This window comes from Pleuronectes platessa, chromosome 7 (genome assembly GCF_947347685.1).
Source record: "Pleuronectes platessa chromosome 7, fPlePla1.1, whole genome shotgun sequence".
Classification (NCBI taxonomy): Eukaryota; Metazoa; Chordata; class Actinopteri; order Pleuronectiformes; family Pleuronectidae; genus Pleuronectes; species Pleuronectes platessa.
The window spans coordinates 6600757-6620119 of NC_070632.1; the positions used below are offsets into that span (position 1 = coordinate 6600757).

The window sequence follows — 19363 nt, forward strand, 5'->3', positions numbered from 1 at the left end:
GTCAGAGGTAATATAATAACGGTGTAATTAATGACAATGGCGTCTGGATGGTGTGTGTGTGTGACCCGAGTAAAAAAACACTTAGATCGGGGTAGAATTGTTTTGTTTTTTTTTGTAAATTCAGCTTATAGAGCCCCCCTGTGGTGAAAAGGGGGAGTTGCAATTTGTGGTTGTAGCGCACGCTCTGTACTTTTGATAGATAATACTTGGTGGCTAAACCGGTATAAGTGGTGGACAGAGATATGTTTAAAAACGAGCACATGTTTGAAAACTGGTTTCCTCCGAGTGTTACTTCCTCAGTCAGAGCTCCACTTTATCAGAGCTCTGCAGCAACAGGAGCTGAATAAGAAGCAGTTTGGATTCTGTAAATAGCTGCAGGAAAAGGAAGCATGATTCAGGCCCGGCAGACTGCAGCTCCGGGGGAAAGAGCTGAGTCAGTGGACTGGAAGCCTGACTACAGAGTTACAACATCAATCAACGTGCAGTTCCTGAGCAAAAGGATGGATTTGGCCTCATCCTGAGAGGGTTGAGACACATTACACTGACCATATGGCGGTAAAGGAGAAAGCAGACTGCTGAGTAACAGTGGCAGCAGTAATAAAGTTGTCCAGAGGTCCACCTTGAATGGGAAAGTGCGCTCAGACTTTTTTAAACTCACTTCCACACACATCTGTATGCAATATCTAACATCTTCTGCATGCAAATCTGCAAACTGTGTAGACACGGAACAGGATTCTGGGGCTGAAAGGTTTTTTTTTTTCTTGTTAGACAAATCACGCTTGAACAGGCTTTGGTGAAAGAGGTGGAACACATTATTTAAAATGCATCAGCGCTCTGCTTTTTAGTTTATCTGTCTTCATATGCAGATAACTCTTAATAGAAATGAAACCAAAATGTTGTGTGGACCTAACACACCTATGAAATGTATCGCTGATGTTGTTTTGGGTGGAAAATATAATGTAATAGAGCCTCTGAATAAATATCTGCTGTCTCTACCAAAAGTCATTGCTCCCCAGAGGCTAATTCATCATCAGTTGCCGATGGGCTCCGAGATTTCTCTCTCTATAAAACCCATTCAATATGCATAACACAACAACCTCGATATATCTAGAGTATAATTAAAAACAAATAAATCCTTTTTTCCCCCTGAATGATGACATTAAATAAGTTATAATTGTAAACAAACAGTATCTGTGTCTCGTCAGTAGACAACTCAGCGGGTCTATGGCGGTTATTGGAGAGCTGTGATTGGTCGGTCACCTGGGCTCTGTGCAGCCGCTTGAGCTCCTCCTGCTTGGCTTGTCGCCGCGCAGCTTTCTGGACTCTCCGCGTCAGCTTGGCGTTCAGCTCCTCCTCCGTGTAGGTTTTCTGGTAGAAGGACAAAAACGTGGATTAAAAAGAGGTTTCACTCGCAGGCTGCCGATCTGTTAGGTTGGCTCCAGACCGAGGGCCCTGGTCCTTCAGGGAAGAAACAACTGAGCAGGAGAGAAGAGGAGAGGAGGAGGAGGAGGAGGAGGGAAACTCAGACTGGATCTTCTACTGGATCAATATCAACAATATATTCTTGCTTCACTACTTCACACTTATCTAGAACAATGAATTATAATCTCAAGGTATAGGAACATAAATATCTGCGTAAACCATGTGACAGTTACTGTATAAACCTTCTTCACTTTATGAAACCTTTTCTTATGATAAACAAAACAGGGAGCGATCAAGCAGGGCCGTTCCCCCCCGTCAGCCGACATGTGAGCAAAAGAGAAGCTGGCGTCAGGAGGAGGACAGAGCAGCTCTGAGGAAAACGTGTGGAAGTTATTCCAGGAGCCAGACTGGAGTAAACAAAACAGCGTCACAGTGACAGAAGTTAATATCGTACCAGCCCCTGATATCAAGAGATGCCACAAGCATCATCGTGACCAGAAAGGTGAGCGCGAAAAGTCGTGTTTGAACAGAGCGGATATCCAGCGAGTGAGTGAGTGAGTGGCTGCGAATGAGTGGGGGGGGCGGGCGCCACGCTCCGACTTGTCGCATGCATCCAGAGGGGGGGACAGTTAGCTGGAGGCCAGACACACATGAGGTGTTATGGTTGTACACTGGCACATGCGCAGGGACGGGGGTGGGGGGAGGGGTGGAGGGGGGAGTGAGTGAGTGGATTATGAACATATGTAATACTACCTTCGTGGCGTACGATCTCTTGAACGCCAGCGCGTGAGGAACATAAACAGACTTGAGGGGGAGGAGGAGACAAAACATAAAAAAAAGGGGGGGAGGAAACAAACATGATACAGGTGATATGATTAAATGGGTTAATGATTATGTTAAAACTGGTCAAAATAAACCAAAAATAAAATGAATAAATGAACAAAAGTAATTAAACTCAACAGGTACGATCAAACCAGGCAATGTTAATACCCCACATGAAAACAAAATAAATAAAATGACAAGGTGCACAGGGATATTTTCACACATCTATGTTAATTAGAATTAGAAACAAAAAACTAAATCATATAATAATCACTCATGGGAAACAGACAAACACATTTGAAGACCCAAGGATTAAAGGAACCCATCTTCCCATAGAGAGGTGAGAGAGGTCCGTTAATGATCCCTGTGGGGAAATACATGTATCTACTACACTCACACGTCTGGAAAACTAGTAACACAACAACAGAGACTAGTCTATACAACTCCTGTGGGCTTCCATTGAACTACACACAACCTGACCAGGCATGAGACACCTTTTATCTCCCATTACTGAAGAGTGAGAGGAAAATTTGAATTCCTCATACTTCGTGAAAAATGAAGAAAATATCGTAATCTGGCAGAGATTTTCTTTTTCTTTAAAACAACAAAAATGTGTTGACAATGGTTCATGGATTCATGCCTCTGGGCCTGAAGTCGACTGTATCTATCTAAACCACCAGATACACAAACACACAAACACAGACTGAGCGGCGGTGGAGACAATTATTTTGAATTTCTGCCATAAACATAATGAATACAAATTCATTTTTTTAAAGAAGCTCATATTGTAGAAATGTGGGGTTTTATTTGCAAAATTTCTGCATAGTCCTGGTGAGATTTAAGCCTCCAGCATATTTGATTGATCTAGTCTTGAAGAGTTCACTCATTACGTCACTTATGAATATACATCATTGTGTTGTTTGTGTTGTTGTTTGTTTGTTTGAAGGATGAAATTTGGGGAAGTTGCGATATTTGTCAAGACAGAACTCGACAAAAAAAATCCAGATGTAGTGAATTTTATTGTGGTTTCACAGTTAAATGTGTTTTATGAGTGAAAATTCAACTTAAAAAAAGTCAAATTAAATTGAAATTATTTGCAAGTCAGTCTGAGAAGCCAGAGGCAGTTTATGTAAATCTCTCAAAATTCAAATGTTTATTGGAAATTCCAAATCATCCACCACCACCGCAAAATACCTCCTCGTTGTCTTTGTCCTTTTCCAGTTCAACCTCTTTTTCCCGCTCTCTCTCCTTATGCCTCTCTGTCACCCTCTTTTTCTCCTTAAACTCCCTCCTCCTCCTCTCCTTCTCCAGTTTCTCCTCCTTTATCGCCTCCTTGTGAATGTCTGACACTAGGTCAAAGATGTCCATATGCCGCTAGGGGTGGAAGAAAGTATTCAAACGGAAAGTGTTTTTTTCTTTTTAAACGGGGAAACAAAACAGACACAGATGCAATGGACCGAGGACACGTCTAAAGTATCTGCAAAGGTTATCTCATTCGCCGCTGATTGGAAAGTCAAAGGGGAAAAACCTACAAAGGATCAACTTCAGGTTTCTTAAATTGGCTTGTGTTGCTGTGCAGGGTGAACACATACATTTTCAAACTTGGACGAGAAAAGAAACGGCAGCTGTGCTGTCGGATTTTGCTGAAAAATGTGATGTGCTGATTCCTCCTTCACTACATCTTACATCGCCGAGATCAAAAACTCCAGCTGATCAAAAGGTTTCCGCGTCTTCCACGAGACGCTGAGTCACGTCCTTGTCTTAACCGCTACCTCGAGTTTGCTGAGTGCTCCGGTGGCTTCAAGCAGACAATCGTCAGCAGATGTTTTACTCGCTTAAGCGTCTCATCAGAAATGATCTGGAGTCAACTGAAACTGACTTTGCGACGCTTAACATGTCAAAATACTGTCGACCGATACTCACATCTGCCTTCGACTTCTGGGAGGATCTCTCCAGGACGTCGTCACAGGACAGGTCCGAGTCCTCGGAGAAGCTCAAGTTCCTGCGTGTTTTCAAGTCTGTGACAAAGAATAAAACACAAATTTAATTTGATTTTGTAATAAATACCTTGATTAAAGAATATTTTTAGCTCTGGGACACTTCTCACCTGATGATCTTCCCGGAGAGGAGCTTCTCTTCTTCCCAGAGTCCTGCGTGGTGGAGCTGGACGACGGCGTGCTCGGACACGACTTGTCATCCTTCTTCTTCTTGTCCTTCTTGATCCCCGAGAACACGGCCTTCCACAGCGACTTGTGTTTGGGCGGCGTCTCATCGGTGGCCGAGAGCCTGCTGCTGTCGTTCTTGGCCTTTTTCTCCTTCTTGTTCTTGCGCGGGGAGAAGAGGGAGCTGCGCTTCTTGCTCTTGCTCGTGGCGGAGCCGTCGGAGGAAGCTGCCGAGCTGTCCAGGCTCTTGTTGCTGCTGAAGAAACGCTCCGGCAGAGTCTCTGCCTTCTTGGACTCCAGGGATTTCACGGCCGATGTCCTCGGCGACACGGCAGATTTTTTACTTTTCCCCACGACATCTGGGGTTATGCTCCAGGCCACTTTCGGCTGGGCACCCTTGTCAACGTCGGACTCTTTCATTTTGCTCAGCTGCTTGGCCATGGCGTCTTTCAGCACTTGGCTCTTTATAGACTTTTCTCTGGCTCGAATTCTCTCCTCGGCGATCTCCTTGGCCTCTGGAGAGAATCGGGTTGCCCTCTGTGTCTTAGGAGCTCCCGGGATGTTAGGTTTACCGTTTTCCATCGCTAGAGCCAGATGCAGAGGAGGCTTCTCTCTGCTGGGCTTGCTGGTGGGGGGGGTGTAATACCTGTTCATGCTCGTTTCTGGCGTGCGCTCGTCATACGTGTCCTCCACGTCGTCGGCAAACGGAATCTCCTCCACCGTCTCCACAAACGACTTCCTCGCCTCCACCGGTCGAGGCTTCTTCTTTTCTCTCATAACAACAACCACCGGAGGAGCTGGTTCTGGATCTGCCTGGAGCGATGAGAGTCTCCTGGGTGCAGGCTTGGGCACCGGCACGGGGCTCAGCTGGGTCCTCGGCGCAGGAACAGGAGTCTTGGTCTTCGCCGGCTCTTTGGCACGCTCCAGTGGAAGCTTTTCCATCCCGTTGCTCCAGGACACTTGGTGTTTCTGCTGCCTGAGCACCGCTGGAGACTGATTTGCAGGCACAGGTGGCGGTGGACTGGAGGGCGGGGTGAGCATGGTGGAATCAGACATGTCGCTGTTCACCGTCTGGCTCGTGGGGAGGCTCCCGTTCAACCCCAATCCGGAGCTGCTGCTGAGGTCCCTCTTATCAGAGCCATTACTCTTGGGCTCCGCGGGAGCTAGAGGCGTAATGACCTGACCCTCCAGGGTGATGTTGAGTCTGCGGATGACAGCGCGACCAGCGGGGGCAGGCTTCTGCTCCTCAGACACCTCAGGAGACTGCGTCCTGACCGGGGTGGGCTCCTCTGCCGGAGCATTAACGACGCTGTTCTCGAAGATTTTACTACTGCGATCCAGAGGAGTCAGACCGAGGCTCTTTCTTATCTCTGCACTCTTTAACCAAAACTCCTCAATGATATCTGTCTTTTTGGATGGAGTCTCCTCCGTTGAGGAATCCACGGACCTCGAGGACTCCGGCGAGCCCTTGTCAGTTTTGTTCATGGGCGTGGAGGTGACTGCGGGGACAGGCTGAGTCCTGACGGGAGAATCTGAGGCGAGTGGCGATGACGGTTCGTGACAAGGCAGCGGCTGGGCGCAGATCGGGGAGAGGGGGTTTCCTGTGAGAGGGCAAATGGAGCGGTGGGGGAAGACAGGAGATATAGGAGCGCACGTCTCCGGCAGGGAGGTGGGCTGGGAGCAGATCGGTGAGCTGACAGGTGATGTGGCGGGGGATCTGACAGGTGATCTGATTGCTGGGTTGAGCAGGGAGGCGACAGGTGATTTGGTGGGAGAGCTGGGGGGCGACGAGGCAGAGACACTGACAGGAGAAGCAGCAGCGGCAGGAGCAGCAGGAGGAGCGACAGGTGAAGGGAACAGCGGGCTCCTGGCTGCTGGTGAAGGAACTGTCCTCTCAGCCGTGGCTTCCTCGGGTATGAACGGATCTGGGAAGAAGCGGCTGCCAGGAGACTTCAGGAGAAGAGTCTGGAAAAGAAAATCATGATTGTAGTAGCAGTACTTCACAAAAATACTCGACATATTTCCATGAAACTTGGTGTAAGGATGTTGTATTGGTCAGGGAAGAAACTAGTAAAGTTTTGTTATTAGATATTTGATTATTTGATGTTTTCACAAATTTTCTAGTCTCACCTGTGTCTCAGGCTGTGGTGACAGTTTGAGAGGGGAAAGAACAACATCTTCTTTCTGCAGTGGGTTGGTGCCTGATGGTTCTGAAAACACAAAAAAATGTAATTACATGTATTCTTGTAAAATATACATACAGCATATTTATATATATATATTTGAGTGAGCAATTTTAAGTAATTCCTACCAACGCTGGAGGACACTGTCACACTTCCAGGTTTCCTGTCTTCTGCAGGAAGTGCTTCAGTGTTCTCTGATTGGTGCAAACGAGCCTCAGCTTCTGCGTCTGAAGGGATGTCCTCTGGAATTCGAATTTAACATTTTGAATTACTGCAACGCTTGACAACTTTAAAATGTTATCTCAAAAATAAATGTCACTCTTTACAATTGCGATAAGCCCTTTCTTAACCAGAAAGTAAGTGTTTGTATGAGTTTGACAGCTCACCCTGATCCATCTCTGTACCAGGCTCCACATCCTGGCTGTCTGCTTCTGCTTCCAGCTCCTCATCCTCACCGGGCTCTGGTGCAACAAAGAAAACGGCAAGAGATGAGTCTAAAGGGTAAAACTGTCTTCAGTCTTTAAAAGATTGAGAACATTTTGCAGCTTCCTGACAACCTAAGCGTAATAATTCAATAAAAACTGACAGAATACATGTTTAACAGTGAGGAAAACATTATTTAAGGTTGCAAATGAATGTTAAACTAAAATCCATTAATTAAAGTAAAATCTTTTGGCAAAAAAAAAAAAACATACACAATGAATATGTACAAAGGTTGGGCATATAGAAGCATTAGTAGGTAGGTCCATGCAGTTATCCATTTATCAATGAGCAAATGGATGAACATTTTTAAACCAAGCAAAAGCAAAACCAACACGTTAATGACGCTGGTTAGGAGACGAGCAGCGTGTAAACAACGTTCGTGTTTTGACAACAACTGGAACAGGGAGAAGACAAACACGGCTGGTTCATGCATTTTTTAAATATATGGCAACATTAACCATCACTTGTGCTAAATGCACTGAACAGGCCATCGTTCATGTGGGTGCATGAGCACGTCAGGAGAGGATATCTTTTTCTGGTTGGTCTAAGCTCAAGGAGATCTCTACCAAGCTTTTAACCCAGACCCTAAGTGCTGCTCATGAATCCAAATATGGGTGTAAGGACTCTCATCGCATTCATTCAAGCTCTCGAAGTTGATAAAGTACTTAAACAGCCTCAGCCCCCGAACTCTGTGCCGGTACAAGTGCCATTAAGGGGTTAGTCCAAAAATATATAACAGGATACTCCAATGAAATACCTCGCATAATACCCCATTAGAGCAAGAAAGCCCTGATAGCTCATCATCTCTGGAATACATCACACTGGAGGACAATACAGTGTGAAAGTGAAGAGGAAATAACACGCTCCAGAAGTTGGAAAGGGTAGGATGAGAGGTTGGGTTATTAAAAGGTGAAATACAGATGCTGCTCTGATCCCGACCCGGGAGAGTGACAGCCTTACAGCTCGCATGCTTTGTGAGTTCACCGGCCTCTGCCCGTGTTCCTGCATGCTCCAGGAGAAAAAAGGCCGGCCAGCCGATAGACAAGATAAGAGTACAGGTCTAAGACGGGATGTTGTCATCATCCCTTTGAAGTCTGAGCTACCTCCAGACATGGACTCCAACCAGACTCTCACTGCCTCGTGTCGGGTGGATGTGTGGGCAGGTGCTACGTTCACACCAGAAGATACGGATTACGACACAGAGGGATAGGTGGCAGGGAAATAACAGCAAAAGTAATTAGACACATGGGAAAGGACACGGTGGAACACACACACACACAAAAAAAAAAGAACAAAGCAGAACACAAAATCAAAAGGAACTGACAAGGGGGGTTATGTGGTGCGCTGGGATGTGGTTGGAGACCTCCAAGTTCACCCCAGCAGACCAACAGCAACTCTGAATGACAAATTAAAAGACTGGAACAAAACTAGACATTCCACGGATAAAAAAAAAAAAAAGCACATGTGACGTAAATTTACAAAATCAGAGGTGATTATAAAATAAAAGGTGGGTTAGTCGGGGGAGGGGGGGGGCTCCTCCTGTCGCAGACACAGACATTAAAACAAAACAGCAGCAGCCACACGGACGGAACAAGACCCTGGTCCTTGAGGCCCACAGCCTCCCCAGGTGTTCAGCTCCCTCTGGGTGGCGTTACCTGTGGAGGAGGGCTGAATGAGCGCAGAGGGCTGGGAGAGCTGGGAGAGCTGGGAGGTCAAGTCCTTCCCTCCCTCGGACTCCAGGTGGATGGCCTGGGGATCCACAGGCTGCAGGATCTGTTGGATCAGCAGGTTCCTGGCTAGATGGCCGTGTCAGCGTACGCAGCAGTGTAGTGTTGGTGGGTTGAGATGGAAGTTGTGTGAGAGATGATGTTCAGGGAAAGTAGAGAAACAGAGCGGAAGAGGAAGAGGAAGAGGAGATGAGGGAAAAGACAAAAATGAGGGAGAGGTAGAGAGAAAGTTAGAAAACAGCGATAATGAAATCTCAGAGGTGAGGAGGACGGAGGCTGCATGCACTACACTGCAAAAAAAAGTCAAACTACAATAGTGAGCTTCAAAGATATATGGTTAAATATTAAAAAGTTTTCATTAAACCAAACCATAACTGCAGCACCTGGGGGGAAAACACAAACAAATCTCTGGTATTTATCATATTAGTATTTTAAAGCCAAAAAGAAAAACTGGGTTATTTTTAAAATAGCAGGTTAAAGTGGAACTTGAGGAAAAACAAACTCTTTCTATTAAAACCACAAGGCAACAACCAACAAACCAAAACACACAAAAAAACGCAAACGTAAAAACCACGCTCTCTGTAAGACTCCTGGAAAAATGAAATCCAAACCAGCCAGGATCAAAGTGACTGCAAACACATCCACAGGCAGTTCTGCTGCTACCTTTAAATGTACCAACATCATCTTCGTCTTTCAGGTGCTTCTCCAGCCAGAGGCCAGACTGCAGCTCTCTGTCCCAGGGGCAGTAATCCCCGTCTGTCAGCAGGGGGAGACAGAGGCCGCCCCAGACAAAATAAAATAAAAAATACATGTGCGTACACAGAGACGGTGGACATGGGAGGGGGAGGAAGAGGAGGAGGAAGAGGAGGAAGAGGAGAGAAATGGTTGAGACAGTGACATGAAACAGGTAACAGATTGAACTGCGCTAAAAACACACATGAGACAAGACAGGGATGTAAACACACAAACAGGAAACAACAACATATTTCCAGGTTACACAAGAGTGAAAATAAATTACCTTCACTCGACTCCTCATCTTCTTCATCCTCCTCTTCATCCTCCTCTTCATCTATTTCACCGTCCCTGCTGACTGCGTCGCCCAGAGCCTCGTCCTCCTCGTCCTCATCACAGTCTCCCCTAAGTTTAGCATGGAGCTCCACCGCCTCCCTCCAAGGAACGCCACCGAGATCTGAGGGACTGGTAGCATCATGCTGCAGATCCTCCTCCTGGTCCTGTTCCTGGTCCTGGTCCTGATCCTGATCCTGATCTTGATCCTGGTCCTGATCCTCCTGCTCGTCCTCCTCATCCATGTCGGACTCTGAGCTACTGTTAAAAAAACAAGAGCGATCAAATACAGAGTTAGTACAAGTGAAACAGGAAACAGCTCGCTCCTGTTTCACAGAGACTTAAATATTCCATTTTCTACAGGAAGGTACAAACTTGTATTTACGGTGTTAATCTTTACAAATGATGTGAAAGGATTCAACAGAAAGATGCAGCACTTCTGTATCAATTACTTTGAGAATCTACCCTGAACATCTGTTCTCGCTCTATGTAACTGGTGAGTGGGTATCAACTCCCGTGGGAAGTGTGAAACTGACTCACAGTCACACCTTAAAGTGTCTAAATCAGCTGCAGCAAGTTCAAGAGTTTGTTGTAGAAGTAAGTGAACTGCAGTTAAAAAAGACCTGGAAGACTTTAAAAACCACTGATCTCTCTAATATTCAGCAAAGAAACTTTTAAAATATGAATTATTCGAAACAGAGTTTAGTGCATTTGTTAAAGCTGCAGCTCTTCTGGTTCAGGAAGCTTATAAGATAAGATATGATACATTTATTATTATGGATTATGGGTAATATTCACTGTTCAGTAAGTGGGACCTAATCACCCTGTGTGGCTGCCACATATTAACGACCTAAACAATCAATAGATTGTCAACGTTTGTTCTTCTCCTCGTACCTGGAGCCCAGGTCGGCATCTCTGGCCTTGTCCAGCACGCTGCTGAGGTTGTGCTCCGCCAGCGTCTCCTCAGGCACCTCCTCCAGCTCCTCCTCCTTCTGCAGAGACAGACGGTAGTTCTCCAGCTCGATGCGCTCTGGAGTTCCACGTAGGCGTTTGGCCAGGACTGGCTCCTGAAGTCCATTGACCTCCAGGGCTGAGAAACCCAGGTGAAGCGAAGGCAGATGGAGAAGAGCAAAAAAGAAAGAGTCAAGTAGGAGCAACAGTCCAGAGTGGAGAACTGTGTGAGTCTCTAAATCAGGTTTCATGCACGACTGGATGTAAGAGCAGGATTAAGCTTTTCAATGTATTTAAGTCTCCAGGGAAATAAACTGGAGAAAACAAAATCCACTGAGTCGTTGTTTGTGAAAACTTTTGTGATCACAGGGAGAAATTCTCACAAAGTTGTGTGTGTGTATTTGAAAATATCAAATCCATCAAACTCGTACATTTCCATACAAGTTTGTTTTTCTTTTTCCTCATTTACCCCCATTAGCACCAAAGCAGTTTTGTGTGTTTTAAAAAGGACAAAGCGACAACAACACACCAATTCAAGATCTATAACTGAATTTATTGCGTTAGATTTTATTCCTACAACAAAAGTTATCAACAAACACAAAGTTACTCTAAAGTTCTAATTCTACAGTTATAGGTACAAGGGGGGTGCCTTGCCTTTTTCCCGTCCTGAGAAGCAAATCTTAAAACTGTTCTTTTTGGAAAACTTTGTCTTTTTGGTGAATGTGAGAGGAATTAATAAAAAATAAGTGCTTCACACATTATAGTGCACGTCTCTGAACAGTCGCCCCCCAGTTAAAGTTTTATAAGCACTGATCCTGTGTTAATCCCTCTAATAAATGGAAGGTGTGACAATGAATGTGTGATATTTGATACCGTCTGAAAATGTGAGCGATAAGAAATCTATTTTATTAAACTTAATGCTTTACCTTTCAACAATTGTATAATTTAAGGATAAAAGCGATTAGTTACCTTTCAACTGCAGTTTGCCCAGTTTCCATTAAAGTCATATCTCTTAAATATTATAAATAATGATAATCCTTAATTATATCATGAATATTACTCAGATTTGAAAGATTAAGATGAAATATGACATTGTAATCAAAGTGATTCATCCTAAAATGTCTTCTTAATTACTTGAAGCCATTATTTTTGACTTCCTATTAAGAGATATGATCAGCAATGAGATGAGAGATGTGCCTTATTATCAGAAGATTATCTTTTCTTTTATCTTTTATTCCATGTTGTAGGTAATACAAATATTATTTAATTTCATTATTACTATAATAATGTATTAATGTTGCAAGTGTTTATGTTGTTATGACACTATTTATGAGCAATAATTTCAATTTACTACACTTGCCACACATTGCAGCAGGCCAACACTTCACTTTTTGAATTTCAGTTATTAATTTTCTATTCACCCTATCAGCCAACACAGCTCTTTCTAGTCTATGTGATTATATTGAACTATAATATGCAAAGAAATATATTCAGTTAGATGCAATAGACTGAGTAAAAAAAACAAGTCAGTCCGAGCAGTGTTGTGTGAGGGGAGGGAGGTCGAGGGATGCAGGGGGGGGGACAGGGCAGCCGAAGAGGTGCAACAGAGGAGTGGAAAATCACAAGAGAACCAATCACAGGCACTGATTCAAGCAAGGCTCGAGTTCTCAGTTTTAAACTGCTCTGATAGGAGGGGGGAAAGGTAAAGCTCACAGAAGCACTGATACAGGCACTTGATCACAGAACGGAGAGGGTTCAGTCAGAGGGTGGCAAACAGCTTACAAAGAGAGAGAGAGAGAGAGAGAGAGAGAGAGAGAGAGAGAGAGAGAGAGAGAGAGAGAGAGAGAGAGAGAGAGAAACACTTCACAAGGCTCGAAAAGAAACACGTCACACTGGAGGAGGAGGAGGTAAAAGAGAGAGAGAGCAGCCGGAGGAGGTTACATTCACAAAGGAACTAAACTTGGCTCTTAATCAAAACACAGGCTGAAAAAAACAAATCATATTTAACAATTAACTTAGGATATATCAATGATCAACGACAAATTTCTACCAATATTTTGAGTTTTGAAAGTTTCCATATTGTTGCTTAATCAAACTGTAAAATCAAGGTGAGATGCAGTAAATTAATAAACTTAAGGGGTTTATGTTGCTGCCTGCAGAGCTGATCAGAAGAAACTCTGTCCAACTCTTTAATTATCAAGCCAAGAAAAACTAAATAAAGTGAAGATGCACCATTCATTTCTAAAACGATTTTTAGAGCGCTGATCAACTGTCTCTGCCAATCAGAGGCCAGGAAAACAGAGAGAATGCTGCATCTTCCAGGAATAAGAGACATTCACGTGAACACTCTGCAAGGCTCTGTGAGGCAACACAAACGACTACATCTGTACATTAGTTGACAAATAGTGAAAAAGAAACGAAGGAAGGAGGGAACGAGAGAGTCATGCTAGAGCAGGTTGAGCAGGACATTGATGGAGAAACAGCAGAGGAGGTAGATGCAGTAGGTACACAGGAAGGGAGAGTCTAGGGGGTTGCGCGCCACCTGGTGGCAGGTCCAGGAGAGTGTGCGGCCGAGGGTGCGCAGAGGAACTCCCATGCCTGTGGCCAGACGGAAGGGTGCCACGGCAAGAGAGGAAAGTGGGGTACCTGAGGGCTGGAGCTCGGACGAGGGGGTCACCGCTGCCATAGCCCTTCCGGGGGCATCTACGGCCGAGGTGGGGGTTTTGGGCGACTGGTTCTCCTGCAAGGGAGGAAGGAAGGATAAGGTCCACAACAGGCAAATCAACAAAATGTTCTTCAGGATACAAGGTCTCGGAATCAATGCTTCTCTCATCTTATTCCATGTGCCCCTATGTACATAAGCATTGCCTTTTGAAGAGAAAGCAAACAGTACCTTGGCTTCGTTTGGAGCTGGGGAGGGAGCAGGCCTCTTTCTCTGAGCATAGCCTGACAGACGGTAACAGTAGTGGGGCTTGCAGTAGAATTTCCCTGCAGAGAAAGAGAGGAGGAAAAGTCAGAAATACTGAATGCATAAATAAAAGATACACACCTCACAGAAAGCACAGGCCCGTATCTGTTGTTGCAGGAGCAGACTCTGTGTTTGTCATTTAGAATAAAAGAAACTTCCTTTTGGTCTCATTTCAGTGGGAACAATGTCCCACGACAAATTCTGGAGAAGCAGCGTTTCTGTCTCATTGAACAATCTGGTGTTTGTGCTTGAAAACAATAGACACCTCACAGAGAGAGGAGGAATATGGAATCATGAGACTGCCCTGCGGTCAAAAGGAGTTTGATGCTGTGTAAGAATATAGTTTCAATATTGCATCTACTAAAGTTTTCTAACAACCGTATATTTTTTATAGAAGTTCGTGAAATGTTGTGCTGTGTATGTGTTTGCTTCGGTCCATTCATTCCATTGTTCTTTGTATCAGACCCACGGGTTGAGTGGGAGATCTGACTGACAGTGTCTGACAGTGTCTGTTTAGATACGACCACTAGGAGGCGCCCAAGTTGCACATTGTTTCCAGAGGGGTTTCTAAATTCCAAACTGATATGACACTTTCAAACTGTTTGGGTTTTTATTATTGTGCCTGAAATAAGTCAGATTACTTTTGCCTGCAATTGATGTCATCTACACTTTTGTTTTAAATCTTAAGAGCTTTGCTTCTTACCATCCTCCACGTCGAAGGCGTAGGAGGACAGGCGTAGCGTGGTGTTGCAGTAGTCGCACTTGAAGCAGCTGCGGTGGAAGAACTTCCCCTCGGCGCTCAGCCTCTCCATCACGTAGACGCGCTTTCGACAGAAGAAGCAGACGTCGCTGCCGCCCAGGTTGACGGGGAACTCCTTCCTGAGGGAGCCCTGCGGAACGATAAAGCATTTAAATCAGTCCTTAGAGGAAAAACAGGAAAATGAGAGTCGAGGGAGGGAGAAGTGCATTAAAGAGAGAGACAATATTATCAAACTCACAATCTCACCAGGCTTCTGTTAATGTTTGCTGGGTATTGAGCTATTTTATAATCAAATTAACTACATCACAGCGGGTCTGAGGGTTATTTCTCATTAGGGACAAGCATGAGCAGTAAAGACACGTTTTTCATCCCCACAAGGAAACGCAAACTTCTGTTACTAGTCGAGCAAACACACACTAAAAGGTAAAGGGAGACGGATCGAGGTGCAACTAACACACCAACGTATCAACCACGGGTCAAAACACAACACAACACTCTATGTGCGGTGACGGCTTTGGTTCACGCAGCTACACGCCGTCGTCCAGCGCTTCCACTACGTCCTTACCAAATCCCTCTTCTCAGGAGGGGGCTTGGGGTCGTCCCGAGACTGAAGCTGACTGGCTATCTGCTCAGCCAGGGAGCTAACTCCCCCCGTGTACATCCGCACAAAGCGCTATCAACAGCATTAGAGGAGGGAGGGGAGAGAAAAGAGAGACAGGTGAGCAAACATTAGAAGATGATGGATGGAAAAGGAAAGAACATGAAAAACAGAGGGAGGAGGAGGAGTGTGTGCGGAGGACAGAGTGTTTAAACAGGGTTGGGGGGGGGGGGGGGGGGGGGGAAGAGGCGTTCACAAACAGTCGCGTCTGACAGGTCGTTTAGATTTGACAAAGCAGTGTTCACATGCTCCAGTGATCAAGTGTGAGATGTGCAGTCAGAAGAAGTGAGAAAACCAAACATACTGTGGCTTTAGAAAAACAAGCAATAAGTCATACTGTTCATGAAGAATACTATAGTACTACTATATATAATATATACTTTAGAAATACTAGAGCCCAAACTGATAGTTGGTAGGATGATAAAAATCGTCCGATAGGAGACTTTTGCAGACATATCTGTAGTAAAAATACTTTACATCATGAACAATGAAGACATGGGCATTTCTTTATGTTTACATTTTATCCCAAAAAATGATTTTCTTAGTTCATGCTCTATAGATTTGAAAGTATCTGTGTTTTTCTTATTATTTATGGCTTTTTAACATAGAGTTTTTGGTTCAACTCTAAAACATCAAGCCTCGATTACATTTAATAACTTTTACAACTTCTAAATGTATATATTGACTGATATATAATATACATTTTATGGCAGTCGGCTTCCGTCCCAAAAAGATCCACATCGGTCAGGCTCTCGTGCCAACACACTGTAAGACACATGCATTTTTCATTCACATGCGCACACACACAAATACACATACACACAGGCAATCACTCTGCACTGCATCATTCTAATGGTTATTATCTGAACTCAGAGAGCAGTCAACAAATGAAACTGTACATAGTTTAAATCCTGAATGACTCTACACCAGGATTAGATTTAATATTCTATTAAAACTCAACATAAAAAGAGCTTCTTTATCCTCAGTGTGAGAAGAATTGAGGTCAAATGTGGCCGGACCAAAAACAAAGCCATGAGATCACTGTCACTGCAGATGAGATTTTAGCTGTTTTCACTTCTCTGTGCTGAGCTACAGACCTGCTTCCATTTCAAAGTTGCTGCTCCACCAGAGCAGGAACTGAGCTCATCAACACGGGACTTAGACAAGATCAGATTTATTTATTTTTTCGCTGCAAAGCTGCTCTTCAAATCCAAAACAACAAAATATCTGCGGGAATCCTAATTGAGTTCGAGCACACACCCGGCTGAGAACATAATGATATCACAATCACAGGAAGCTGATTACTCACACACACATATTTGTCACAAACACCGTAAAACAATTGACAATTGTCTCAAAGCAGGTCTCCAGTGAGCTCAGGCAGTGTTAAGCAATTATCACAACTTGCAACGAGGCGTCTTCCTGACAGAGGGGGGGTGCAGGGGTGTTAGCATCGACACACGACATTCCTCGAACGCATGGCGACACTACCTGTCTGTCGGAGGGGGACGGGGGAGTACCGGGGGGGGTCTGGGCTCGGGCCAGGTACCATTGTTCCATAAAGAAACGCGAGGGCTTTTTCTGAGTCTCCTCGGAGGAGGAGGAGGGGGAGGAGAGGAGTTAGAAATGTAGTAAAGTGGAGCAAGAAAGAAAGTTTACCACAAGGCCGATAATCAGCCGTCTTCATTAACGGATCAATTTCACCTGAGGGGCGACGAACTTGCCCTCCAACTGAGAGACAAGCTGCTCGGCCCTCTCCTGAATGCTAAGCACATATAAGGGCATTCGGTCATCGGAGTGCAGAGGCCTCACAGACTCCTGCAGAGAAATAGATGATTCCATCACTAGGGGGACTCACGAGGAGGAGAAGTGTTTTCGTTCTCTGTCTTTTTTACTGGTTTTCAAAACACAATCTCTCTTCCAGAAAAAGCCTGTCATCGTGGCGCATAACATAGACGGTTCTGTTAGCCAATGTTTTCATAGCTCCAGCTGACAGTCTTTAATTTGTGTAGAGAATTGAGCCTGAGTGGGTAAACTCTGCCCTGCAGTTAGTGAGGATCTGTTGCACAAATACCTAACAAATCAACAGAGTGCACTCCAGATAAATAAACAAGAAGTGAACAAGCTTAAGTGATGTCCTCAGCTCAAAGTGAAAACATGGACGAGGGGTTATTTCTCAGAACGAGAGAGGAGGGGGGGGTGCGTTAGTCCACAGCACCAGAGAGCGAACCTTTCTACTGGAGTCAGGAGAAGAGACTGGGGAACCAGGACCCTCACTGGGGCCGCGGGACAAGTGCCACTGCTCTACAAAGAAACGGGACGGCTTTTTCTTAGGCTCCATGGAGAGAAGAGGGACGGTTAAGAGAAGGAATTAGAAAGTGCAAATGCATTGTTGTTGTTTTTTTAAATAAACGTTGAGTAAAACCATAGACTGTATATAAAGATGAAGCAAAACAATTATCCTGCATGTCAACGCTGCCATCTTGGACATTCGCAGTGATCGTAGAAGTGAAATCCCCACAAACGTGAGTCCATCCGAGATGCCACTCGATGTTTCAGTCCATTTTTATGACATCAATACCTCCTCATACGCTCATAATTTATGAAACCACATTTATATTCACTAAATAATGGAAAAGTGCCCTATTTCAGAATCTCTGTATCAGCCCCCTGATCCAGATTTGCACACCAACATGTAATGGTTTCCTTCTTGACCGATACCACATTCTCTCACCAAGTTTTCTGGATATCAGTTCAGTAGTGAAAACCCAAACCCTAACCTTCGCAGAGGCGATTAAAACTAAACTTACCAGTTTTACAAAAATCTGTGTTATAAGAACTATACCTAAAATGACATAAATCATCTTTGAGAATAAATGAATTTTCTGCCTACCAGGTGCCAATCAATTTGGCATCACTTTTCGGGAGCAGTGAAGTTGTCCATCTTTATAAACAGTCTATGAGTAAAACGAAAATTATTTGTAAACCCAGTTCACACAGCAACGTCCATGCATGGTGTTCACCTTTGGTGGTTTGTCAGGTTTGCCCTTAAATCTAGAAATCAGGCGGTCGGCCCTCTCTTGAATACCGGGGATATGAATGGGTCCCGGGTTTGTCAGGTGCAGGCGTTCCCATTCCTGCCAAACAAGCTTCATTGAGACCTGATGCCGAGCGGGGGGGGGCTGAATGCTTTCAATACCGAGGTTCCATATAGGGAACAGCCTGGTTTATTCCATACAGATGTCTGTTTACAGCAGCTCCGACCATTATCTCATTAAAAAATTCCAACCACAAACAAAAGCAAGACCAGCAACAAGCTGAATTCACATCCATGCAAACACGCCAACACTTTACCCCGTGTTTCAGAGGCCTCTCGTAGTATTCAAGCTCCTCTTCCTCTGGAGTTTTACTCACATTCTTAAAAAGGTAGAAATGAGCAGATGTGCTGGTGTTAATACTTTGAATCGAGCAGAATAAGAGGCTGGAACAAAAAGCTTTCGAGTTTTGAAAAACATCTTGTTAGAATTCCTGACAATGAGTTAAAACGACCAAAGGTCCCCTGAGTCGTTATTTATTTACAATCTGCCACATTCCAACAAAACACCTCTCAGTGTATAAACAAGCAGCTCTTCTGATAATGACCCTCACACACAAACACACAAAACCCACAAACAGGAAAGTAAACAAGACGCGAGGTCTCTAGAAAGTTCACTCTGGGAAAAAGCAGCATTGTTTTTATCTGTGCTGCACAGCTCGAACCTGAAGTGCAGCAGACATGATTAGGAAGACTGATGTGTGAGATAAAAACAGGGAGTCTGGGGACACTCGATGGGTTTATGTCAGAGATGGACACACACACACACACACAGAGAGACAGATAGAGCAGACTCGTGAGTCACCTCTGAGTGGAGAGAGAGCGAGGAAGTGGAGGAGGAAGAAGGGAGCAGAATGGTTTTCTTTGGGCAGCTCCGAGCGCCCGAGCCGGACAGCTGCTCGTCACCACTTCTGGCCTTCAGAGATGAGGGACAGGAAAGATGATGAGGATGATGAGTTTGGTGCTGAGATGAATGTTTATATTCATTATCTTTGTCAATCACAGTCGGATAAAACATGAATATGCGACCAAAAAACTACGTAAACCAAGAGCAGTTATAATTCACGA

General features: G+C 44.6%; 1 protein-coding gene across 12 annotated transcripts in view; it reads right to left on the bottom strand.

Moving 5' to 3' along the window:
* The window catches only part of mical3a (microtubule associated monooxygenase, calponin and LIM domain containing 3a), an 81044-nt gene that overhangs the window by 12655 nt on the left and 49026 nt on the right, over positions 1-19363 (bottom strand). For 4 of the 12 annotated variants that reach the window (XM_053427973.1, XM_053427974.1, XM_053427971.1 and 1 more), the window contains 16 exons: positions 14487-14673; positions 13709-13803; positions 13462-13555; positions 10759-10954; positions 9818-10125; positions 9463-9555; positions 8728-8868; positions 8176-8238; positions 6976-7050; positions 6718-6831; positions 6537-6616; positions 4352-6371; positions 4168-4262; positions 3439-3618; positions 2176-2226; positions 1261-1368 (listed from right to left, as the gene is read on the bottom strand). In XM_053427973.1, the coding sequence (XP_053283948.1) occupies positions 1261-1368; positions 2176-2226; positions 3439-3618; positions 4168-4262; positions 4352-6371; positions 6537-6616; positions 6718-6831; positions 6976-7050; positions 8176-8238; positions 8728-8868; positions 9463-9555; positions 9818-10125; positions 10759-10954; positions 13462-13555; positions 13709-13803; positions 14487-14673 (3900 nt within the window). The other 8 variants (XM_053427981.1, XM_053427979.1, XM_053427976.1 and 5 more) reach the window with 7 other exon arrangements.